Source organism: Bradysia coprophila, unplaced genomic scaffold, assembly GCF_014529535.1.
Source record: "Bradysia coprophila strain Holo2 unplaced genomic scaffold, BU_Bcop_v1 contig_561, whole genome shotgun sequence".
NCBI classification, from domain to species: Eukaryota; Metazoa; Arthropoda; class Insecta; order Diptera; family Sciaridae; genus Bradysia; species Bradysia coprophila.
The window spans coordinates 1,686,050-1,713,018 of record NW_023503807.1 but is presented as its reverse complement, the minus strand read 5'-3'; the positions used below and the strand labels follow the sequence as shown (position 1 = coordinate 1,713,018).

The 26,969-nt window shown below is 35.0% G+C and overlaps 1 protein-coding gene across 1 annotated transcript; it reads right to left on the bottom strand.

Annotated features, from left to right (window-relative positions):
* Positions 1 to 20,160: 20,160 nt before the first annotated feature.
* LOC119083138 (toll-like receptor 7) lies at positions 20,161 to 24,946 on the bottom strand. Its single transcript, XM_037192778.1, has one exon. It carries the CDS (start codon positions 24,361 to 24,363, stop codon positions 20,479 to 20,481), a length of 3,885 nt encoding a protein of 1,294 aa, XP_037048673.1. The 5' UTR covers positions 24,364 to 24,946; the 3' UTR covers positions 20,161 to 20,478.
* Positions 24,947 to 26,969: the final 2,023 nt, after the last annotated feature.

Genomic DNA, 26,969 nt, shown 5'->3' with positions numbered 1-26,969 from the left:
AAGTGTTTCACAAACAATATAACGTAACTTATGAGAATTCTCCCTGCCCCGTAGGACAGAATTGCATAATTTTGGAATGGGATCACCGTAGGTCTTCGGAGAGCCACTCTAAACAATTTGTCTTAATGTTAATAGCCAGTGAATATATTCTGGGGAAAAAAGTGGCTTGTGAAACACAACGATCCTATATTTGAAATTGTAGCTAAAAACAGAACCGAGACCTTAAACATCCTATATATCATTTTGAATGCGTATGCGAATATAATTTGGGATAATTTATTTAATATGTTTTTTATCAACATTTTGATATACATACAAACATCTGTTATTTAACTACACAACTTAATCCAGTGGAAAAAAGTCTAAAATTTATTAAAAACAGAAGGCATTCTAAACCTTTTAATCTATCTAATACCTTTGAACAAACAACCAACCATATAACACCGAAAATAATTTTTTTCTTCTCCTGAAACATTTCACACATATTTGTTTGATGTCCAACACATGTTTCACATTTTTTTTAAGTCGTTGTTTTCGAATGTGTCTCCTCTAAAAAACACTCAATCTTTGTAAGCTGTCACTAGCGAACTAATTACGAATCGTTATATTATTATAACTATGTTTTATGTCTATACATATGTGCACCGTACAGTACATTATTGCACAAAAAGCAGCGAAAGAGTGCTGTGATACTTATATATATATAATGTTATTATTTTAGACACAGTTAGTGGTATACCAAATGTGCATATTTTACGGTATGTTGAGCTTTGCATTAAATTTTATTTTTATTTTGTTGTTGTTGTTGTTGCTACTGGAATGCTTTATTAGTGACAACAAATGCTGATTTTACATGAGAAATGACATATTCACCAAAATAAATAATAAAAAAAAAATCCCGAACTGCGAACATTTGGCATTTGATGGGACTAAACATATCAAAGATATGCTCACCGCTTTGCCATTACTTTTGTTGTTGAAAACATAATTAGGTAGGTAGAATACACAAACAAGAGTCGTATTGTCGTATGTTGCAATAAAGTGTGAACTATGCTCTCAGAGAAGGTGCGTTAAGCACCTTGTTATTCTGAAGAGTTCACAGGCTCAAAGTGACAAGGAGCAGTGACTTTTCGTTGTTTTTTAACTGTTACACTAGAAAAGTTCAAACAGCAATGTAACGAATAGCTTTTTGTTGACAAAATATTAATTTTTTTTGATTTGCATTTGTATGGTTCATGAGATAATATTGTCGATTCATACAGAGAAAATACAAATGAACCAATTTTGACAACAACAACAACAACCAATTTTGACTGAAAATGTATGGGCCATCTGTCAAAATTTTCACCTTTTGTCATAAGAAAATGACGTTTTGCTGCTGAAAATTCAGTAATGAAAATTTCTTTGTGCTTTCTCTCTCGTGTGGAGAAATAGTTATTTACATAACAAGGGATAAAAAGCCGAATTTCTTGTTTTTAATAGGTGTGTAAAAAGCCACTTTCGACCCTAGGGAAAACAAAAGCATGTTAATAGGATTTTTCTCATGTTAACTGACATTTTTTTACGAAATGGTGTCTACGTTTCTTGGAGAAAATTGGTTAAGGCGGATACACATTAGGTTTTATTTTCGTCGTATTCCCAACAATTTTGTACAAAACGAGCCAACAGAACAGTCGGAGCGTTTGCGTTAAAAAAAAAATTTCAAATAGCCCTAAAATTTTAATTTATTGAGTATAAATACACATAGGGCCTAGTATCGGCCTCAGTCCTAGGATCCAAATATATTTTTTTTTTCAACTACATTCTATTCGGCCTTTGATTACCTTCCAAATGAAACAAAAAATACGAAAAACGGATGAAATTTGCTCGAGTTATATGTAAAATACACATAGGGCCCTAGTAGCGGCCTTAGTCCGAGGACCCAAATTTATTTATTTTTCAACAACATTCTATTCGGCCTTTGATTACCTTCCAAATCAAACAAAAATTACGAAAAACGGATGAAATTTACTCGAGTTATATGTAAAATACACATAGAGCCCTAGTAGGGGCCTTAGTCCAAGGACCCAAATTTAATTTTTTTTCAACAACTTTATTCGGCCTTTGATTACCTTCCAAATCAAACAAAAATTACGAAAAACGAATGAAATTTACTCGAGTTGTATGTAAAATACACATAGGGCCCTAGTAGCGGCTTAGTCCAAGGACCCATTTTTTTTTTTCAACAACATTCTATTCGGTCTTTGATTACCTTCCAAATCAAACAAAAATTACGAAAAACGGATGAAATTTGCTCGAGTTATATGTAAAATACACATAGGGCCCTAGTAACGGCCTTAGTCCGAGGACCCAAATTTAATTTTTTTTTCAACAACATTCTATTCGGCCTTTGATTACCTTCCAAATGAAACAAAAATTACGAAAAACGGATGAAATTTGCTCGAGTTATATGTAAAATACACATAGGGCCCTAGTAGCGGCCTTAGGCCAAGGACCCAAATTTTTTTTTTTCAACAACATTCTATTCGGTGTTCGATTATCTTTCAAATGAAACAAAAATTACGAAAAACGGATGAAATTTACTCGAGTTGTATGTAAAATACGCATAGGGCCCTAGTAGCGGCCTTAGTCCGAGGACCCAAATTTAATTTTTTTTTCAACAACATTCTATTCGGCCTTTGATTACCTTCCAAATGACACAAAAATTACGAAAAACGAATGAAATTTACTCGAGTTGTATGTAAAATACACATAGGGCCCTAGTAGTGGCCTTAGTCCAAGGACCCAAATTTATTTTTTTTTCAACAACTTTCTATTCGGCGTTCGATTACCTTCCAAATGAAACAAAAATTACGAAAAACGAATAAAATTTACTTGAGTTCTATGTAAAATACACATAGGGCCCTAGTAGCTTTTCACTTCTAAGGCCCTTACTCACGGTCCACTCACCCGATTTTAAAAAACTTTTTTTTCCTGGATTGGTATTGACAATACCTATCATTTGCCGTGTCATTTATATTTCCATCGTTTATTTTGCCATAAATATCACCAAAAGACCTTAAATCACTTAGGTGGCCCTAACTCACGAAGGGCCGACCCGAATATGCCCATCTTCGAACTTAGCCTCACTATTTTGACTATCTTTCAGGGAAAAAAAAAATTTTGAAATCGGATTTGATTTACTCAAGATATTGACGTGACAGACAGACGGACAGACGGACAGACGGACAGACGGCCCAAATTTTTATTGCGGATTCGTCATCTATGAACATAGGCAAACACTTTGCCCTTACCGTCTGCTTCGAATTCCATCAATTACACACGGCATCGTAATCCTATAAGCCCCTTCGTACTTCGTACGGGGCTAAAAATACGACGATATTGAATGATACGATAGTTAGATGTGACGCACCAGATAACGAAGCCGAATATATGAAAACAGTTCAGAACAATCGACAAAATACTGAATATTCAGAATTCTGCGATTCTGCATATTTCGCACGAAATGAGAATACGATTTTCTCGCTTTTGTTAAATATTGCGAAATATTGTATTCTCAACTGACGGTTGCTACGAATTTCGCGCCGCGTCATTAACAATAATTGACAAAATGACACATTTTGTATAAGAAAAATGTCACTTTGTGGGTCATTGTGAATGACGCGGCGCGAAATTCCTCAACACCCAACTGACACTAGATGGTAATGTGTATCCGCCTTTAATCACAACACGCACACATAGAAAACGTATTGTTTGACTAAGAGAAAAATAGAAAATTCGAACTCCGATTTACGGTCCTCGCTTTTCTTTTGTTGGAACATCCTATTTTCTCCACTCGGTAAACAAATAACTATTCTGGCGAACCTTGTATTAGAATTGTTTCTGATTTTTTGTATTTATCTTGAATCAATAAAATTAAATCAAAATTTGAACAAAAACATTATGCCAAACTGAAAGTTGCGTATTTCCCTGCCAATTATTTTTTTTTGGAAATAAAATTAATTAAAAAAAATTTCTTTCCGTTTCGAAAGTACCTATTACCCATTTACATACTTCAGTGAGATTCTATTGAGACTAGAACAGTAAATTTTATGTTATAAACGACTTAATCATCAATCTCATCGAACCAAAGAGTTAAGTTGTAAAAACAACAACAACTGTGAATTAAATTGGACATTAAAATGTTCGATTGATTGGTACAGTTTCTTTTTATGTCGTTAGTCACTCGTCACTCAAACGCAATGCGATAAAGAGCACACAAAAAACAGCCAAAACAAGAATACATTTCTTTAGGAACTTATTTTGATGACAATATAATGGCTTAATTAACATTTAGTTTTTATATCAAAAAAACTGGGAATGGAATGAAACTGAGATATGAATTTTAATGATTCATATCAATAGATCTATACTTGGCGGTGTAAGGTGATAAAAATGTTTAGATTTTTAATGGCTCAAAGATTGCTTTCAGATACTCTATTCGAACAACGACACTAATGAATTCGCGTTTGATTAGCTTATGAATTCTACATTTTATTACTTTTGCTTGAGTAAATTTAATTTATTTGAATATTAATTTGGTGTGAATAAATTGTTGCTGCCTCTATGCGTTAAAGTGAATGACCTGGACAGGAGAACAAAAAAAAAATGAGTAAGTAAGTTGTTATAATGTCAATTCGTATGCAAAGATTAAAAATAACACCAACCTCCTATATGTATTCCTGTATTGGCTGAATTAGCGGTCTCTTAAGTTTTGCATTTTTCTATCGTTTCATTGAAATTTATTGCTTTACAGATTATATCTGACTTAGTGTCTTCTTCAGCATTCGCAAGATCTAGGACTTCATTATAAATTCACTAAATTTAGCTACAAAATAGTTAATTTTAGAGGGTGAAACATCTTAATCCAAATCGGAATGAAGCTAAGGGATCATTTATAAGTGACATCCGCTTTGTTTAGTGCTGCCAGCAGATTTAAATCATTAATAACTCGCTAAATATGCGCTCTGAAGAGTCTGATAAGGGGTGTAAGTGGTTTTGTTCACGAAAATGCATATTTATCGAGTTATTGATGATTTAAATCTGCTGGCAGCACTGAAGAAAGCTGACGTCATTATGAGTCCGTTGGGATCAAAAGTAGGTCTATTACATATGTCAAAGTGACGTTTTAAACGTCAAACATAAGAAATCTTTTAAGTAGTCAGTAATATCGTTGATTTTTCTTAAATTGTTTTTCACTACCTGGATTTTTTTTAAAAATAAGGAAGAATTAACGGCATTACCGACCGTTTAACAGAGTTTCTAATGTTTGACGTTTAAAACGTCACTTTGACGGATGGAATAGACCTACTTTTGAGCCCAACGGACTCATTTATGAGTGATACCTGAATGAATGACATTTCATTTTTTTTATTAATCGCTAATGTGACATGTCCCTTTTCAGTATTTAACTATCGACGTGACAATGCGAGTCGCATTTAATTAATGTGTTTTGACGTTTACAAAAATGATTGCGGAGCCCTGCTCTCTATGTTTTCCAAATTAAGTGAAACTTCTATAGGAGCGGAGGTCACTCAGATACATACACGCGGTTGATGTATGACACTTGACACGGTAATTTGGCATGGTTTTCATACAAAAAGTACATCTATTGTGATGATTGTCGTCGTTGTGGTGATGAGACGAATTTTTTTAATTTGCGATATGTGTGACCTCCCCAAAGTTTACAGCCTTGTTTGCGTTTGTGAACGTTGCAGAGTCTGCAGAGCAATTGTGAATTTTTCCAACAAAAAAAGGAAGTTCGACTATATAAATTCCTCGGCATCCGTTCCGCAAAACGTGTATACCGTAGCAGATATTTTGCATTTCCAAAATATTAAATTTCTTTGTAAACACGATATTGAAAGTTTATATTCATTTTTAACTTAATACACAAATTTATTGCATCGGTGTATGCTCCATAAAATTTAACTAAAATTGTTTCCAGAAACTTTTGCTTTTTCGGCTGAAATATTTTCATGATATTTTGCAGTGCTTCCGCTCATAATATTCTCGTTTTTTTTTTGCGATATTTTGTTTTTCATTTATTTTGACTTGTTTCAGAAGTTTACATATTTGTTGCAAATTTATTTTTATTTTACCAAATCATTTTGATTTTTCGCAATATTTGATGATTCTGTGCATGTTATTTCATGTGAACGAAAATATTTTGTTTTGTTTTTTCATTGTTCTTATGTTTTCGTCTCCTTGAATGAAAAATTGATTCGTTGCTTTGAGCAATACAATGACTGCTGAGAGTGAAACGTTATGCGAAACAGCAGTTTTTTTATTCTTCTTTTTATTCCGGAACACGGAAACACTCCTAGGACGGGAAACATTGTTTTCCTGAATAATGGCATCGTTCATATACAATCGAATGATGTGAGTGTATATAGCCGTTTAGTCTACTCTTTAGTTCAGATCTGAACTTACGATTCAATTCAATTATTCAATTCAAAGTATAGATCGGATGAAAGCGCCTTTTCAAGCCAGTCCGGCCCTGATAGTAAGTAATAAGTAATGCTGTTAGCATCATAATATGTAAAATTTAGGCTTACGATGTGTATTATGAGACACTCTATTGCATAATAGTACATTATGATACCGGGGAATGTTTCAAAAAACACGAGTCCAACGAGTGTTTTTGTCATATACAAGAGAGTATTACGCGTGCAATCTCTGGTTTCATACAAAGTTTTATTGTATTGGAGGAAACGACCAACTTATCGACATATTAATGACGGCTTATGAACTCTAGGTAAATAATAATGACGTCACGCATAGCCATGACAGAAATAATGTTCGGTATAATACTCCAAAAAAAAACAGTGTTTAATGTTGATATATTCACCGCAATGCAATCAATAAATATTTTTCTAGTGAAACAATGAATTCATTAATTGCTGTCCTGTCTTAAACGTCATACTAACGGGCTGGGCCAATGAAACAATTTAGATTTCATTTTGCTTTTGTCCCATTAAAAACTTAAATTAATAATGAAAATATTTACATTATTCAACAAGCTATACTCACAGTTCCAGTTCCATTTCCATCCATTCAACTAATAAACTTTTACTTACACATCGATATACATACCAACGTTGATACAAATGATAATAATTAATTTGTTTCAATAGCTAACTTCCAAGTAAAACAAAAAGTTGCGTCACTCTTTCGTTTTGTGACCTTTCGAAGTGCAAAAGTATAATCAAAACACACAATTGCAAATCGTTAACTTGTTCGGCTCGCTAGCTAACACGTATAGTATAACCCAAACGTATTTATTCCGTGACCAAAATCTATCTTATTTTCACATTTATTTTCACGCACAACTAAATTTTTCAATTTTAATATCGGGAAATGAGAAGGAAAACACAGCATTTTCCGAATGTTCTTTTTTTTTCTCGGGCAATATTTTCATGTTTTACATTATTTTTAGTTGAATTGTATAGCGGGAGCAACATGTAAAAATGTTAGGATATACGGTGAAAAGCCATAGTGGATTTACAACGTTGAGGGGCATTATGGAAATTTCTTGTCTATATGATTCGCTTATACATAGGAGATTGCCATAGTTTTACATTTAGAAAAGATAAAAAGAAAATTTCGAAGAAAAAGAAGCGAGGAAAAAAGGTGAAATGTTTTGCTCCATTTGCAGAAAATTTTTATTTGCCAAATTGCATTTATATCGGAAGATCGGTCGATTTGGTTGTTGTTCAGGAGATAACCATCATTCTTGTTGTTACAGATATTTATATTATTCGGTTGTGGAATGTGTACACTGGTGGGTACGTATATCTATACCCCAGTACAATATTATTTTAGCTATATTCTCCACCACACCAACGCTGGCGATATATATATCGTTCTATCTGCTCATAGCGTGTCAATATGAGACGAGAGAATATAGAGAAAAAAAAGGTTTTGTAATATCTCGTTCAGTTATTGAAAGTTGTTAGCCGGAGGTTATGTAAAGTGTTTTCTATTGAAATTTCAATAATATGATAGTCACTGTGTAGTCACTGCTGACCTATCTGAGCGTGGGCTAAATCGAATACATTGACCATTACGAATAGAAAAGAAAATAACGATAAATTGATTGAATGTAAATGATATCGATCTTTAATGAAGAAAATAGAATCGAGAATTTGGGTTAGTGTTATTTGATTTGAATTGAGAGATAGAAATCGAAAACATTGTGCTTTTATTGTGTGTTTCGGGCTATTGTATTGTGCTGAACAAATTCTGTAGTTTAATTACTCCGCGCGAATCGAAGTAAAAAAAAACACATTTCTCATCAATAATTAATACGGGATTTTCGGTTTCACATTTGATTTCTTCTAATCATCCAATATTACACAGGCCGTAAAATCGATCTTTGAATTAAATCGACTTTTCACGCAATTTCGAATGTTTCGTAGCATTGGAGCGCGTACAAGAATTCTATTTTACGCAATTACGTTATGTTTTGTCGCTTAGTTAATCTTGTTAAAGTGTCACAGACGGCACGCAAATTAACAGTTTTATTATCTGATCTATTACTTCATTTGATCGAATATTTTCATAAATTGGTTTCAGAAATCTTTTACTTCATTTGTTTTGAACATGCTTTTTGCTATATAAGACCTCAACCTCTTTAGTCAGAGCTTGTCGTTTATTATTACTGTCGTTGTCGATAACAGATTACAGCCGTCTGTAACAGGTACAACAGTTAAACGGTGATAGTTGACATTTAAAGCCCATACAGAAAATCTATTTTTTTTCGTCGCCCAGTGAATGCGCTGACTACTCTCAAAATTTATTCCATTTCATTTCATCTAAGGTCAAATTGGTGAAATGAAATTCTCATACATTTTTCCACACGGACAGAAAATTTTGACAAATGGCCCATACATTTTAAGGCTTACTATCGGGTCAGGTCAACCTGAAAATTTCAGGTCAGGTCAATTAAAATCATGACCTGAAATGACCTGAAACCTGAATTTGACCTGATAACTTGACCTGAATATTATCAGGTTGACCTGAAATTTTTCTAGTTTTTTCTAAATTAGTTTTGTTAATATGAAATCGATGAAATCGAAAAAGCAATTGATTCCTGATAAGGCCTATTATTAGGTTTTTATTGTCGCAGAGCGGACATGTCTTTGTAAACAAACCCAAAGGTACGGAAAGTCGTACAATCTTCACTAGGATCATTAGCTTCACTTCGAACATTTTACATTTTTTTATGGGGTCAGGAAGTAACTTCTAGGACTGAAAGCTCGTATCAGCTAACCTGATAAGATTTAATGACTCGTTGATGCCAATAAAAATTTAAAATGTTCAAAGTGTCGATACCTAATAAAGATTGTGCGACTTTTATGGATGATTTGCGTTCCGATTCAGAGGCTTACACACGCGGAATTCTGAAAACCGATATATTTTATGTTTTTGTGTTTTACGCGAGTTCTTGATTTCTCCCTTTAAAAATACATGCAAAAATAACAAAACACTGAAAAAACACAAAACTGAAAATGTGTTGGTTTTCAGAATTCCGCGTGTGTAATTCTCGAAACAAATTATTTTTTCGTTCCTTAAGTTCACTCTGATATTACAGAGAAATTGGTTAGAGAACTACCCTGGAAAGGTGAATATTGTGGGCTCAGGAACCACCTATGCGCCAACTTATTATTCCAAAGTACATGACCAATATCAGGGTACATTTCAGAACTTGCATTCTGATCACTTAACTCTAATCTGTTGGTAAATTATAACGTCAAAAACCACAGACATCTACATTACAATGGCAATTATGTGAGTACGAATGAATGATGTTTCGTAGACATAGTGAAGCTTGAATGATTTCTGGTTCGATGGAACATCTCGTCAGCGTTAGAATATCAGCTCCAGCCACAGGAACTGATGTGAGGACAAGAAATCACGAGTCATGCGACTGAGGCAGTTGAAAATGGAATTAAATACGAAACTGTATTTCGGATTAACGACTTTTATTGAAGACTTTGATTTTTTCTAAAATTCAATTTCAGGTCATCAAGTCATTTCGGGTTATTTCAGGTCATGACCTGAAAACTCAGGTCAGGTCAAAGTCAATTTCTATTTCAGGTCAACCTGACCTGACCTGTGGTAAGACTTAACATTTTCTGTTTTCAATCGAAGTCTTGATGAAGAATCTAATCCCTCAGTTGACTTTGGCAGGATTAACTGAGCGACAAAAGTTAACGTCAGCGAATTCTAGTACGTGTAGATACGTGCTCTTATTGTATTATTTATCAAAAATAATTTGTAGTCAATCGATAAATCGTAAAAGAAATGAAATTGTTGCTTGCATCGCCATGAGATTTAGTTTCATTAACTCAGAGCGCGTTCACTGGGCGACGAAAAAGTAGATTTTCGGTACGTGCTCTTGCCAAGAGCCTTTTTGTATATGTTTTGGTATAAATGTGGTTTCAATAAGATCGAGATGGACTGCCCGTTTTCCAACCCTATGGATGCTCCGTCATTAAACCTACAAATCACTATGTTCATCTTAAAATTTTGAATTTGAATATCGACAATTCATTTGAACATGTTGTTGCCACATTGTTCTACAAAACTAATTCCTGGTTCCTGGAATGTAATGAAGATTACTCACATCAATCACGTACACACAAACAGTTCTGTTTTGGCAGTTGCAATTTGAGCGCTCTAAATTTGAGTTTAATTTATTTGTTCCATTTTCTGTACCATACAAAGTCTATCAATTATAGAACGGTTGTCAATCAAAATATATCACAGGCATGTGTTACTCTACGTGTATCTGATATATCTGATGCACCCATATACTATATTACCGAACAAGGTACTCAGATGAACTTTCTTTAAAAACTATCGACACAAGTAACATTGTTACAATATTTTTCACATGTCCATACTAATGATTGGTGGTATGCGGTGTGTGGTTGTGAGATAGTTTAGCATAATATGTTCGAGATGTAGATCAAAGACTCCGAATATGCAGAAATTGAATGGAATATTGTGTGTTGACTTTTCGAATTCTTTTCAACTTTCATTTCGTGAACATTGTATGTGAACATCTATATTTGGCATTTGAACTTTTCATATTAGATAGGGGGCATTTGGTCTAGAGAAAAAAGCAGTTTGCGTGCAGGAAAATATTTTGGTTCAACTATTGCATTGATGAGGTCATTTATAAGGTGAAGAAACAAACACTAAATACAAATGAATCATGTCCGGAGCGATAGCGGAGGACTTGACGCAGTCTAACTTCCAAAAAAAGAACGAAGAAATTTTTTTGAGACGCGACAACTATATATAGGCGAGAATTTCAGTTTCTTTCCTTTGGCCTGTATCACCACAAATCCTATTCTATCTTATTCGCTTCAAATACGAGCAAAACGAGCTATCACTCGACTATGTAACTTTAAAATTGCCGGAGATACATCGTTTTGAAGTTGGTCATTTTGATAGAGAATGCACCAAATTGACTTTTCCCAAACAATCAAAATCTTTCAACTTACTCTGTATGTTTCTATCTATCTGTCTATCTATCGACGGTCGATCTCGGAAACTAGTCAGCCAATATCCATGAAATTTTGCAGGAACCTCAGGGTGGGCATAAAAATGAAATTGTGATACGCCATTACCCCAGGAAAAACCAGAATTTTGATTTATTGGCCTCGAAGTGGTTTCTGAGTGTGGTTTTCGAGGGTCGGGAACGCGTTTTCGGCTGTAGCTTAGCTGTATTGAAACCTACAGAGGCGTGTGACCCATCAAATGAAAGGTATTCGTAACACGATTCGAACAAAAAAATAATTTAAAAAATCGGGGCAGATTCGTTTGAGCTAGAGTGATCAAATTTTGAGCTACTCGAGCGTAGGATGAAAGGACTAAAATTTTTTTGGGTTATGAGAGATAGAGAATTACTTTCTTCGGCAAAGTCTCAGAGTTTTACGGGTAGAACAGAGGGGCATTTGTGAAAAATGTCGAAAATTGGAAATGGGTGGGTCAATTGGGGTTTTAGAGATATTTCTTGAATGGTGGCAGATAGAGAATTACTTTCTTCGTCAAATTTTCGATTCTCGTCAGATTTCGAATTTCGTCAAATTTTCGATTTTCGCCAAATTTTCGATTTTCGTCAAATTTTCGATTTTCGTCAAATTTTCGATTTTCGTCAAATTTTCGAATTTCGTCAAATTTTCGAATTTCGTCAAATTTTCTAATTTCGTCAAATTTTTGATTTTCGTCAAATTTTCGATTTTCGTCAAATTTTGCATTTCGTCAAATTTTCGAATTTCGTCAAATTTTCGAATTTCGTCAAATTTTCGAATTTCGTCAAATTTTCGAATTTCGCCAAATTTCCGAATTTCTGTTGTAAACAGTTATAAAAAGCAGTGTTCTAAAACTTCTAAAACGACTGATATCCCAACAAAAATCTCTTCGAGAAAAGTGTGACGCAGTCTTTGAAGTACAATTTCTAAAATGAATGATATCGCTAGAGTTGACGCTTTCAGCTTCGTTACGCAAAAATTAAATTTTACACCCAATTTTAGTTCAAACAAGCTGGCTTAGTTTTTCTCATCATCTGCCAAATAATTTTTACCAAAAAAAAAATTTGACTGGAAACAACCAAAATTTTACCAAAAAAATCTGCGTCGCAAAGTGGCAAATGTTCAGGAACAGACCAGCAAGAAAATTTATCTGCCACATGCGACGCAGATTTTTTTGGTAAAATTTTGGTTGTTTCCAGTCAAATTTTGTTTTGGTTAAAATTATTTGGCAGATGATGAGAAAAACTAAGCCAGCTTGTTTGAACTAAAATTGGGTGTAAAATTTAATTTTTGCGTAACGAAGCTGAAAGCGTCAACTCTAGCGATATCATTCATTTTAGAAATTGTACTTCAAAGACTGAGTCACACTTTTCTCGAAGAGATTTTTGTTGGGATATCTAAATGCAGAAAGTGGACTAAATTAGCGAATTATAAGAAAAATGATTTTTCATTGATTTAAACTTGGATGAAGGAAGTAGCTGATTTAAGTCAGTTGCCTGTAGTGATTTCAGGACCTGGATTCATGTCTTTCGTCAATAGTTGGACCAAGATATTCTCCTGCGCGCAAACCACCAAATGGCCCCCGTCTATCGTAAGGACAACGACAAATGATGATATTTCTTTTAAAAAAATTGTTTTGATTTTATCTTTTTATTTTTCGGTAATAACTTTCATATTCAGTCAATATGTGGGTTTTCTCATTTCTTATGCCGACAGTGCAAAGCCTGTAAATGTGATATTCTCTTAGACAACTTTTTCATACTTTGTACCAAAGTTGTATTGTCTTAGCCAAAGTTTTCAGACAGTCTATCGAACAGTTTTTATTTTGGTAACCCACACTTCTTCCATATAGTGATTGTGGGTTTTATCTGGAACTTTTACACTACAAGTTCATCGGGTACGTAGACTTCATTGAATCGTTTCATAAACCTTTCATAAACGACAAACTGTGTCGATACCATTGCGATTAAGAGCAATGGACAGTTAAGTAGTTTTCTTACAGCTGATCGAATCGATGGACTGACAGTTTTGTTTTTTTAAGCTAACACATTTGTGGTCGTCATTACGGTTTTAGACTTTCCAAAAGAATTTGTAGGCCAGAACTTTAGGGCACTGTCCATTAATGATCTTAAGAGCAAAATTTTCAGAAACGGCTCAGTTTTCTCAGAGCTGGCGAAAGTGAATAAAGCAAAATCTACTTTTTAGATTCCACTTCCAGTTAACTGTGAGCCCGAACTTTGACGAAACGGACGAAAACGATTTCATCCACATAGATGAACATAACCTAAACGTCAAATTACTTTGTAAATTTTTCGTTTAAATTTTTGTCAACTTGAAAGTTGAGGTCGTTGTGGTTAAGTTGCCTTATGTGGATGACATTTTGAAATGACCTTGGAACAAACTAATAGATCAACTCCAAGGTTGTTCGAAATGTCAAAAATCATCAACAAAGAACCTAACCTGGCAGGCACTTTGGCTTTATTGTTAAATAATGAACTTAATGTACGCCAAAGAAGAAACAATTATAATTTCACTTTTCATACATTGGAAATCTATTAAAATTAACTCTTTTGTTGATCCGGACAACACACAATTAAACGGCAGCTCAATAATTTCATTTTTTTTTCATAGAGTTGAGGTTAGGATTCTCTATGGATGACTGTGTAGCTGTCAGTGTTCGGGTTTACAGTTACACTGACTTGATCTATTGCTTCCGTACATTTTTCAAAAGGGATTCTGGTGGTGAAATAAAGTGACTCCTGTGGCAACTGAATGATTTTAACGGATAGATATGAATAAGCGTAAAAACTAACTTTATTTCTCGTAATTTTTTTTTTTTAACTTTTTCCAGAGAATGACGGATGTTTCAGATATAATTACATTTCTCAAAGCAAAAATATTCCCATGACTATCACCCGAATTACGTTCACATTTCTCGTCGACAACTTACCTATTTCTGCTTCAATTTTCCTTTGATGTCTGAGTAAATATACGCAGACGAGACACGACCATTTGGTATTGGGAAAAGAAGATAAAAGTGTAACATTGTTTATAACAAAAAAAAAATTTTAAATCAGACAACTTTGTCGAATCAGAAACCCTGAGGCGGGAGAGAATCAAACCGCTAGAGAGATACAATTTTTTTTTTTGTTTCGCACTGAAACTTTTTATTTGCAGACGGTAAAAGTTTTCCCGGACAGAACAGAGCCCATTTACAGAACAACAGAAGATAATTCAACCAAATTTTTGTTTGGCAAGAGATTAAAATTTCTTTAATTCTTCGGGGAATAGCCAAACATGCATGTATGCTGGAAGGATGAAAAATGTAAACGAATATATGTAAATTTTAAAATGTGATTTATTATCATTCATATCATTTTTTGTTGTTGTTTAAAGTTTTATACGATTTTTTCTCTTTGGCGAAATATAAATACTTATATTTGATTGATATACAAAAATATTTACAAAACATTAAATTTTTGTTTTTGTTTTTAAAAACTTTTTTTTTAAATCATAGAAGATTTTTAGGATCAGTCGTTAAATGAAAGAATTGGTTTTATAAATTAGTTTCTTGTTTCTTTTTTTTTGTTTCATTTAATTTTTGTTTTACTCTTAGATCCGAATTATAATTTCTATTTTACAAAATCTTATTTTCTATTTCTCATCTTCTTTTTTAATTATTTTTTAAAATTATTATATTTTTACGAGAACTTAATGCTTGATTTATGGAATATTTTAATCGTTTATTCAGCTCTGTATCTGTACATTTAACATCCATTTTTTTTTATTTATTTTTATTTAAAACTTCATAAAATTCTGGTGATTAGTAGCGAAGCAGTTTGTTGAACTATACAATTAAGCTTAATGCATTTTAATGTCTACAAATTTAAATTCATGAAAATAACCAACATGTTCCAGTGAAACTATGAAATTTCATTAGTTTTGTTTCCAAAAACCAGTTGAGCCCACAAATGAGCGAATGTTCTAACTCAAAGTAGCACCGAATGTTCTTTAACGAAAACTTAACAAAAACAAAAGTCTCCCGTTTCTACTACAGTTAACGACAACCGTATTTGTGCGAATAATTTTGCTTCAGTTGTTTGACCAGCTGGTAAAATCATACAGACTTTATCCGGGTTCCATAATCATTATGCGCTTGATAAGACTGCACAAATACGTTTAAGTATGGCGATTGCACTAGTGAACCAGTCGGTAAAACAGCTGAAGTAAAGCTTGAATCAAATTCGGTTGAAATTAACTGTATAACAATCAATAGAATTTATATTAAAAAAACGTTGCGTGAAAGATTTAAAAAAGAAAAGAGCAACAGAAAAGGAATACCGGGGAATAAAGATCAATTGAACCTATCAAAAATTTATGAATGGATAACAAATCGAAATTCAAAGTTCGAATTTTCGAAGCGTGAATCTTCTCTCATTTTAACATTGACCTCGACGCCAGTTAAGTTAACCTGAACCGATATCGCTCACCGTTAACACTTCATAGACTGTTATGATGATAGAGAATTGAATATAATTCGGACCAGTTAATTTACCCTGCCTAAGGGTGTGTCCAAAATTTGAATGAAAGACAAGTACCCGAAGTTAAGTTAAAGTCTTCAGTATTCTAGCTTTAATCATGACGGTCTATAGACTGTTAACGGAGAGCGAAGATCAGTTATAATTAAATGGTCTTGAGTTCAATGCCAAAAATATATGAACAGAAAGAATCGAAATTCAAAGTTCGAAAGATGTGTGGTGTTGGCTGTGTATCTTCTTCCATTTTGACCAGTTAAGTTTAACTAAGCCGAAATGTCAGATTTTGATCCGATTTCTAAATGAGACATTCTTTTGACACAGTTTCTCTAATAGTAGATTACGTATCTATGGAAGATATGATGGAAAATTGATTGTGACACCGAGCCCTGGTCGCGGGATAAATTCACCCGATCAAATTTTTCGTCACGTTACGTACACTATTTCACTCAATAAAGTAAAACAAATTTTTATAGCATGGATTAGTGTCCTATTTATGTCCCTGGAGAAACACTGTGCTGAGTAAATCTCTGTAATTATTTGGATTAATTTTGTAAAAATTGATTTTATTACTGTCCCGTTCGTATAATTTGCAAAATTTTCGTATATTCCTCTCTATTAACAGTTCTCTCTTTTGTCATTTCGAATAACATTAAAGAAAGAGAGCAATCCTCTTAAACGAAGAAGAACAGCTTAGACAAACAAAATGCTTAATTTTATGTGTGCGGAAATTTCTTATGAAACTGATGAAATTGCGAAATTCTTACAAAGCCCTGCCTGAGCTCTTAATTTTTTGTTTTTTCAATAAGCATCTAAGAGATAATATTGATAAACGAAAAATGACGAGACAAACTCAGAACTCATAACATCTTGATGTCTTGAATCGCTGCAATGAATAATTTGTATCAGCAATTAACTCTTTTTTTATGAATAAATTAGTTAAGTGAAATTGATGAGTGTGAGAGTTCTTGCAAGAACTCGAAACGCATTTGCTTATTTGAAGAATATCGTCCAGTTTAATTGGTTCAGTTAAATTATGGTTTAGTTGTTGTTGTTAGCGAGCAATGTTCGTTTATTGGAGCCATATTTTCATTTGCTCGAATTCGAAAATTATTTCGAATAAAAATTTAATTATCGTCCGCATTGGATTCTCGTCTGTGGAAATCGGAGCGCGCTCGAGAGTGGTGTGTTTCGTTTTCCATATACCGACTATAAGTTTTATGTACTTCGTGTGATACAAAATTCGATATTGAATGATTCATTACGAAAATAAAACAAAAAAATATGTTTTTCTATAAATAAAAATCGTGAAACGAAACAAAAAAAAAGTTTTTTTTCTTTCACCGAAAAAAATATATTCGATTCAACACCACACACTCGTTATAAATCGATATCTTAGAACGAACGCTGAATTTATGAAAGAACATATAAAACGTTACATAAAACTAAAAGTTATGATGATATAAAATTTGTGTGTTTTTTATGTATATTTTCGTTAGGAACGAACCCATCCGCAGAATATAGTTGTTCTTGTTTGGGTTTTTCGGTACATTCGGTATATTTATTAATATAACATTCCCGATATTTATTGGTGTTTGGTGTGTTTGTGAACAAAAATATTTTATTTTACGGATAAGTGGTTTGATTGTAATTAAAAGATAAATATTTGATGAAATTATTGTTATTGACTGTTTTTCGAATGTTTCCGCTTGTTATTTTTGATTTCATTTCAAAATATAACTTAGTTGAATGTATATATAGTGTAAGCTCCGCTTTTGCAACGAAAGTCGTTATAATTCCTCCACACACACAATTTGTAATTCCACCAAACACATTCAACTCAACTGAAAATGATTCAAATTAAGTGTAAGAACATTTTAGCGAATAAAGCAGTCTTCGTAACGATGGGAAGGGCTTAGTGTTAAACGTTAAGACTAAATTGGAAATTATATGTGCATTTTGGTGATATACGCATTTGAACTGGAATGGAAACCAAATTTCACCACATTTCGCACATGAGGCCACTTACATGTGACTTTCTGATGGTATTTTCCAAGGCAGATAATAGTGTGGAGGTAATGCCATTCACAGGCGCGGCTTAGCATATAAGTTCGATGCCAATGACATCTTTTTGTAAAACTGGTTCTATCTCCCGAATTTCTATTCCATTTTTTGCTTTGTCTGTTCACTTGGCGAAACTAACGACGAACATTAATTTGTGTAAGCTACGAGTATGAGTAAATAACTGAGCGCGTTTAATTACTAATAATGATTCATTATTAATGAATGAAAATGAAGTAAATGACAAGGTTCTGAAAGAGTACGTTAGTCTACCCACGAAAGCGGATGGCATCAAATTCGTTAAACGCACTCATTTCATATTGTGTGAAAAGTCAACTTGTCAACCATTTGTTTTTATTAACCTGTGACAGACGGCAAGCATATTAACAGTTTTATTATCTGATCTATTACTTCATTTGATCGACGATTTTCAAAGATTGATTTCAGAAATCTTTTACTTCATTTGTTTTGAACACGCTTTTTGCTATATAAGACCTCATTGGTCGGAGCTTGTCGGTTATTATTGCGGTCGTTGTCGATAGCAGGTGACAGTCGTCTGTAGCAGGTTAAGCTTAAATCGTCACATAGGCTTTTACAAACCTAATTGGCGCCACAGACAAACTTTGATGCAACCGCTTTCGTGATCAACTAAGAATTGTCTTAGATTCTATCTATGTCCAGGTAGCTCAATCGGTAGAGCATAGGACTCATACCCAAGAGGTCCCGGGTTCGACTCCCGGTGCAAAAATGCTTGCCTGGTTTTATTCTAATCACTCGGTGATTAAGCACTCGCTATTAGTTATCTAATGGCTGTACGACCGTAACAAAGTCGCAAATTTCAGAGAAATCCAATATTCGATTTCTTCGCAACAATCACGCCATATTGACATAATGTCAGTGACACAATTCACAATATACAACAGACTGTAGGATAAGCGCCGACTAGTCGCTCATTGGGAAAATGCATGAGTCATTAGTGATGGTTGTGGTCTTCGCATACCACTCGTGGCTTAGAGAATTCACAACGTATGGGACGTTTACACGGTCGATTTGTGAACTATCTGAGTCCGGAGAGAGATGATGAAAAATCACAATTCATATGATCAAGTGACTTGTGCAATAGCACTACAGGCCCACTAGAGGCTTAGGCGCTGGGCTAACCCCCTTCCCATTCAATCCAATCCAATCCAATCAAAAACTTGCTAAATGAGTAAAAACCTACAAAAGTATGACGTTAAGCAGGTGTAGCCACCTGTCAGTTAACCACGAAGGCAGTGACAGCCAAATTTCTCTGTTGTGCCAGATAGGTTTATGAAAGAGAAAGAGATGTAATAGAAGCGTTTAACAAGTTTTGCTGCAAACCTGTTCTTTCAGAACCTTGGTTGGTGTGGGGTTTGCACCCGCAAGTGGCCAAAATTGTTTGCTTTACGATGATCATACTCATTCAAACAATTTAATTAAAGCACAAACCAACGCTTTTCATTTTTCAAATTAAAGCAGGAAATTTTGGAGCATTGGACTTCTATCGAACAGAATAATCGCGGAAATGTTCTACGTGACGTTGACACCAAAGTTATATCAAAATATACAGTAAATGAATGGTGCAGCGCATTTTAAGTGGTCAAATGCGCTGCCTTCTACATTATATACCGGAATTGACACCCAATTTGTCAACAAACAAAAACGTATCCGAAAACGTATCCGTCGATATATCAGCGACTGTAATCTATGATGTTCGCTTTTCGGGAATTTTATTCAAAGTCTGTATGTTCGCCCTGTCTTTTTGAAGCTATCTATTGAATTCTATCATCATCTTGTCGCTACCGTTCGCTCCCGTATAAATATGGAAATTTCTTTAGGTGAGTTTTTACTGAAATTAATGTAAAAAAAAAATCAAAATCAAAAGACTTACATAATCGGAGAGCACAGTTTGTATTCCAACAATTTTTTTACTAAATACAAAAAATTAAAATTAATTATTTATTTGCATAAGCCAATTCTTTATTTATCACAAAAACTATGTTTTTCGAATTTCGAATTTCATTTCATTACGGCCTATTATCCACTATATCACAGTTCATAATTAGAATTAAATAAATCTACAAGTAGAAAAAAATCGGCAGAAAAAAAACCAAAAATTTATTTTACATATTCGATCAGAGTAATTCCGCTTCATCATGCGCTTAATCAATTCATTTATTCAGTCTCTATTGTCTTTTTATACGGTCGCAAAATTTCGTATATATACCTTTTTGCCTAGCACAACACAATTATTACACATAGAAAACATATCCGATTTACACCATATATGGCGATTGTGCACTATTGTTTTTGTTATTATGAGAATGGATTCGCCACGATTGAGGTCGATGTACATTTGGTGTTGCCTCACCTGCCATACCACCATTGTAGTCTGATTCAATGCTAAAGTAGATGTGTTCTGACGGTGGTCGATGATGATTTTGCGAGAGGTGTTGCTGGTCAGATTGAGCATTCGTGCTACTGCTACTGGTCGCACCACCTGTACAGCCACTCCGGCGACTCTGTCGTGGACTTGGTGTAGCTGTGGTGGCCGACGAATAGTTTGCATCATCATTTTCTTGGTAGTACGATGGTGGTGCCTGTTGCATGCACATCGCTTCGTTGTTTGATGTTTTCGGTAATCGGTCGTGATGATGAAGCGTATAATTGTTGCACGTTTGCTGGAGTTCGGCGGGTAGAGCGTATCGCAGTTTCTCCCAGAAATGTTTGTCGGACAGTTTGATGGTATTGACGACACGAGACCGGATGTACGGTAGCATTTCCAGGTCGTTTTCAGCCTCGGCGATCGCATCGTTCTCCTCTAAAATGACTAATTTCTGCGGACGATCTTTGAGTGACTCGTGCACCGCATTTCTAACTTCGTATCGGCTCCATTCGGTCTGAATAAAATTTCTGGACAACAGCACCACAACCCTTTTCGATGCCCGTGCTGATTCTAATATTTGTAAATAGGTTGCATCGTGCGACAAGTCTCTATGCTGTAAACATAATCGTAATGGTGGCGGTCTTATTTCCAGCTCAGCTGCAATTTCTCTTGTCACCAGTTCGTAATCTTTTTCCGAATACAATAGCACCGCATCGTACAATTTCTCATAGTCTTCACATGGACTTTCGCAAATTCGTACTCCGCATTTGGCAAACAACCATACACGCAACGATTCTCGGAAAACAATTGCCATAATGAAAGTAATGAAAATCAATATAAAGAGAAATGCGGCCACCAACAACGGTATGTGTTCGTTGATGGTAAGCTCTGGCAACAGTACGGAACGTCCTTCGTAAAAACCGCTGCAATCCGATGTTGAATTTAAATCCAATTCATGTTTAACGGCACCATCGATACAGTATATATCTTGCGAGTCTTCAATTATCATGGAATTGTCAGCGACAAAGGTGGTTAATTCACGGAGAAACGTACACCTACACGTCCACGAATTTCTACCGATCGACAACGATTTCAAATTCTCAAAATGCGGCTGCAATTGACGCATAGACAGCATGGATAGACGATTTCCATCGATTCGTAGTAATTGCAATGATTTTAGCGTAAAAAACGTTTCGTTTCCTATCGATTCCAGCTGATTGTTTTGTAAATGCAACTCTTTCAGCAGCAGCAAATTATTGAATTCATGTCCCAGCAACTGTTTGAGTTGATTATTCTCCAAATGAATTATTTCAATTGTGTGCAGGCCGACGAATGTACGCTTTTGTATGCGAGCCACACCGCTATTGTTCACAAAAAGACTTTTCAAATTTTTACGTCCGATGAAAGCGTTGCTCTGAAGCTCTTTTATGATGTTACCATCCAGATACAGAACAGTGGTGTCCATTGGCAGTTTTTTCGGTAGCGAAGAAGCGTTTTGTCCACCACAGTCAACCACATTCGTCGTCCATGTCTGATCACGATGACAAGTGCAATTTGTGGGACAGGTCATTTCACAGTCACATGCGTCGAAATCACAACAATGACACAGTGCAAAGCAATGGGACTCATAGTCGCACAGAAAATCATGTGAAGTCATTGTGGAAAGTGGTCGCACTGGTGATCCTCGGGAATGGGGCATGATGCACTCAATGTTACTGACATCCTTAATAAGCGGATGCTGACGACCGGTAAGATTGTTTATCGATTGCAACCAGTCCATCGAACAGTCACATTCAAACGGATTGCCACCCAGATAAAAATCCGGTAGTGATTTCGTTTCGGGTATCGGCGCAATGCGAAGTGTGTGAAGATGTATCTTAGACAAAGCATTCGAATATAAGTCGACGCGAGTCAAATTCGTCTTATCGATGAAAGTATTTGGCTGGACTGTGGCAATGAAATTGTTGTTCACAAACAGTAGCTCCACACTGTTCGGCACGGACATTGGGCCAATTTCCGTGATTCGATTATGACTAGCGTCCAACGTTTTCAAATTGATTTCCTCTTGTAACTTGTAGTAGTTGCCCAGATCTTGAATGAAGTTACCATGCAAATCCAACCACTTTAAATTGCTCGGAATGAATGCAAAGTCAAACCATTCCATGTGATTTTCACCTAAGTTCAGCCACAACAATGATGTCAGTGTTGCAAAGACACCGTTAATGTCCGATATAAAGTTTTTGTCCAATCGCAATGCTTCAATCTCTGGATTCTTATCGAACGACCCTCTCTCGACACTCTGAATACGATTTTTAGCCAAATTTAGAACGCTCAACCGTGGCAAATTGACGAACATATCCTTGGTTATATTTCCAATTTGATTATCAATCAATCGCAATCCAGTTAGTTGCGACAAACTCCGGAACGAATCTACAGCAATTTCACTGATTTGATTTTCACCCAAATCCAATGTTCTCAGCATTGATAAGTTTTGTATCGCTCGCGGCACATCTTCCAGTTGATTTGTACTTAAATCCAGTTCCTTCAAGTCTGAACAATTCTTGAATGCATTCGGTTCGATAGAACTAATTAGATTGTTGTTGAGGGTAAGCTTTGACAATACGAACAATCCGTTGAACAATTCATCGTTAATGGTATGCATTCGATTTTCTGCTAGGTTAAGTGTGTGCAGGTTGTACAAAGGTAGAAAAGTGTTGTCATCAATGTATCCGATCGAATTGTTGCGTAAATCAAGTATTTGCAGAAAGTATAAATCACGAAACGTTTTCGAATCGATTCGGGTGAGTGCATTGTGAGCCATATTCAGAACAATCAAACGTATTAAACCGGAGAAAGTGGTGTTGTCGATGTGATGACTTGATATCTGATTTCCACTCAAATCTAATATCAAAAGTTGTTCTAAGCGATGAAAGAGCCCTTTCGGTATCTCGTACAATTTATTGTGCTGTAAATGTATTTCCTGTATATCCCGAACACCCGCGAACAGTCCGTTTGGTATGACTTCTAAATTGTTGTGACTAATGTTGAATATTCGCAACGAAACTAGTCCGGATAGCGCCTCGCCCGATATATCGGTGATATTGTTGTTTTCTAAGTGTAACTGTTGCAATCGACGCAATTTCGATACGCCCCATCCTTCCGGTATCGATAACAGTTCGTTATAGCTAAAATCCAAAATCTTCAAGTCACCTTCGCCAGAGCACGGCTGTAACGATATACCGATGCTCTCTGTCGATCGAATTTTATTTTTCGTTAAATTCAACACTTGCAGCGTATTCAAATCACAAAATGCACTGTCTGGAATACTTCGAATGTTATTGTCGGCAAGATTTAATATTTCAATGTCTTTAAGAGATTTAAAACTTGTTTTCGACAGTTCCAACGTCTTTGTCAGTCCCCAATTCGAATTTTTCGTGTTCACCGTAAATTTTTTTATTGCACCTAATCCGGTAAGCGCATCGCTGCCTATTTTTTGTAATTTACATGAATCGATTGTAAGTTCTTTCAAACTGTTCGGTACACTTGAAAAAACCCCTTTCGGCAATTCACTTTCATACAAAAATCGATCACTACATTGCACAGTTAATTGATGGGCCTCATTGGCACCATGTAAATCTAAACCGACACTATCTAACGCCTTTAAGTGGCATATTACCGATTTCTGGTTATATTCCCAGTTGCACTGAGACACTGTGAAATCGACGATGGTTACAAGACCAACGAAAATCGAAATAAAAAAATGTAAATTTATCATTGTGGCACATTTGCCGTAAATCTCAGAATTTTATCCTTTGAGAAACTATTCTTAGTCACGATATATATACGGCCACTGATGGTAGAACATTATATTTGACGTTATTCATTGGACACAACTGTTTCTTTTTATGAATTTTTTTTTGTTCTTCTCTTTTAATACGAAAAAAATACGGTCAAATTATACTGTGTGTTATACAACAACTCGATACTTTTTTGTTCGTTAGCAGACGTTCTATAAGTCAACTACCAGTTCCGACGATCGTTCGACTCGTACTGAAGAACTCAACTCTTTCGCTGGCATTCACTGTTTTCTGTATACACCACCAGCAATGAAGTTGTTTGGTGAGATAATAAATGTTAAAGAGAAACACGAGAAAAATGAGAATTATTAATGCGGAGAGTTTAATGGGGATTTGAGTGCATAGTATACGCTGGAGAAACGAGTAAAAAGGTCAATGGCATTATTTGGGCTTACAGGCAAAAAAGAGAGAAGGAAACGACACTAAGACCACTACTTTTTATCGTACTAATAGCATTTTTCTGTAGAACCTTTTCAGACTCGTACGGAGTATAGGGATCTTTTTATAGGCTTAGTCATCACGAGTAATGGGTAATCTTTTCTGCCCATAGATGCCAAATGAGGATAAAAAAAGATCATTCATAAAAAAGGTTATCAGTGAAAGAACAATAGGTGTCCAACTGCTGGAGACAGTTGCGCCCGTCCCATCTTCTGAACTATGCAACCAAAATTGTCCAAATTGGTTTACAGAAAGGAACTATTTTCAGTTGCCTAACTAAGTCTCGGAACGGGTCGGGTTCGGTCAGACCGGAACCCGAACTTGATTTAACCCGAACCTAAAACATTATTTCGGGTTCAACCCGAACTTGACCCCAACTTGAATTTTCGATTTCGAAATTTTTGACTTTTTTTAGTGTAATAAACGCTCAAAATTTCGGGTTACCCGAACCCGACCTGATTAAATTTAAAATTTCGGGTTCAGTTCAGGTTCGGGTCGAACCCGAAATTGAAAATTCAGGTCAAATTCGGGTTGAACAATTTCGGGTTCAGGTCAGGTTCGGGTTAAACCCGAAATCGAAAATTTAAGTTCGAGTCAAGTTCGGGTTGAACCCGAAATCATTTTTCAGGTTCAGGTCATGAATCCGGTTCAGGTCAACCTGAACTAAAACAGGTCAACCCGAACCCGTTTCGAGCCTTATGCCTAACAAAATGGCCGACGGTAGCCATATTGAATTTTAGTGCAATGATGATACTTGTTGATAAAAGGGAAGTAATTGGTCAATTGTAGTGGTGTAGTAGTTAAATATACCTTGATATGGCTCTCTATATGGCTTAATATATAGACATTTAACCAATAACCTAACTTCGGATGGGTCGTTCAACAACATCGCCGTAAAACAATTTTAAGTGGACATAGAACGAAACGAAGTTTAAATTGGAGAGATTCAAAGTGGTCCGGACATGACTTTTATAGGCAACCAACTTCGTACGGGTCTCTTTCTATGCTATGTTATGTACTGTTATGGCTGCCGACACCTGCACATATATGTACACACATGCGCACAATTATTCATACTGGAAATGGTGTTTATATGGAATGGCTCTCTCGCTGCTAAACATGTATGACAAATATTTCCCACTTGTAGAACCGTGTATTATATATGTTAAACGAGTGCAAGTTCATTGAAAGCGGAATAAGAAATAAAACAGAACATGAAATTATTTGAAATTATTAATCAACGTTAAAGGTATATAAAGCGTTCTTTTGTGTTCTTTATTTATTTCATTTCTGTTAAGTTGGTTTCTATATATGTTTTTCTCCATGTTTCGTACATATATACATATATACACTTTAATGTTGTTTGTATATATGGATGTTATATATCCAGCACAACAGCATTTTATTTAGTTATGTGCGTTTTTCTTTTATTTCGGGTTGTTGTTTTTGTTGGTTTTCATTTTTGAAATAGGCCACAGAACGTACAGGCTTAGCGTATACGAATTACCGACAACAATACGTATATATAATTTGAGAGGATATACGTATTTAGCATAAAAATGGGCGAATGGTGTCAACGAAAACAAATTTGTAGGAGGGTTGAATAATAATAATAAGGTCACGGCTATCGATCCCAAACTTATTTTCTTTTTCTTCTTTTGTTAATATTACACTGAGTTTCATTAGCTGTAATAAGATGACGTTGATTCAGACTGTAGAACAGAAATATTTTTAGTTAAAAAATGGAATATTATTCAACCAAATCAACTACAAAAATTAGTAAACATACTGGGGTCTCTATCATTTCCAGTTAATGCTCACAGGCCACAAAACATAACGATAATAAATCTGATTAGTTGGTTTTGTTTAAAATTCGTTACACGAGCGAGAGAGAAAGAGAGAAATTTATTGAAAAGAAAAAAAAACTCCGAGAGGTGATAGTACACCATCATCGAACGGAAAGCTTTTCAAAGCTATTCTTGTTCAAATGAGAGAATTTCTTTGTGAGAATGACTTTTGATATATTTAAATGGACCTTTGTGTATTATTATTGGTTGGAGCTATTGTAAAGCTTCCAGATTTCTTT

Coding starts and splice junctions, on each gene's coding strand:
- LOC119083138 (XM_037192778.1), bottom strand. CDS start 24,363: ATGATAAATTTACATTTTTTTATTTCGATTTTCGTTGGTCTTGTAACC.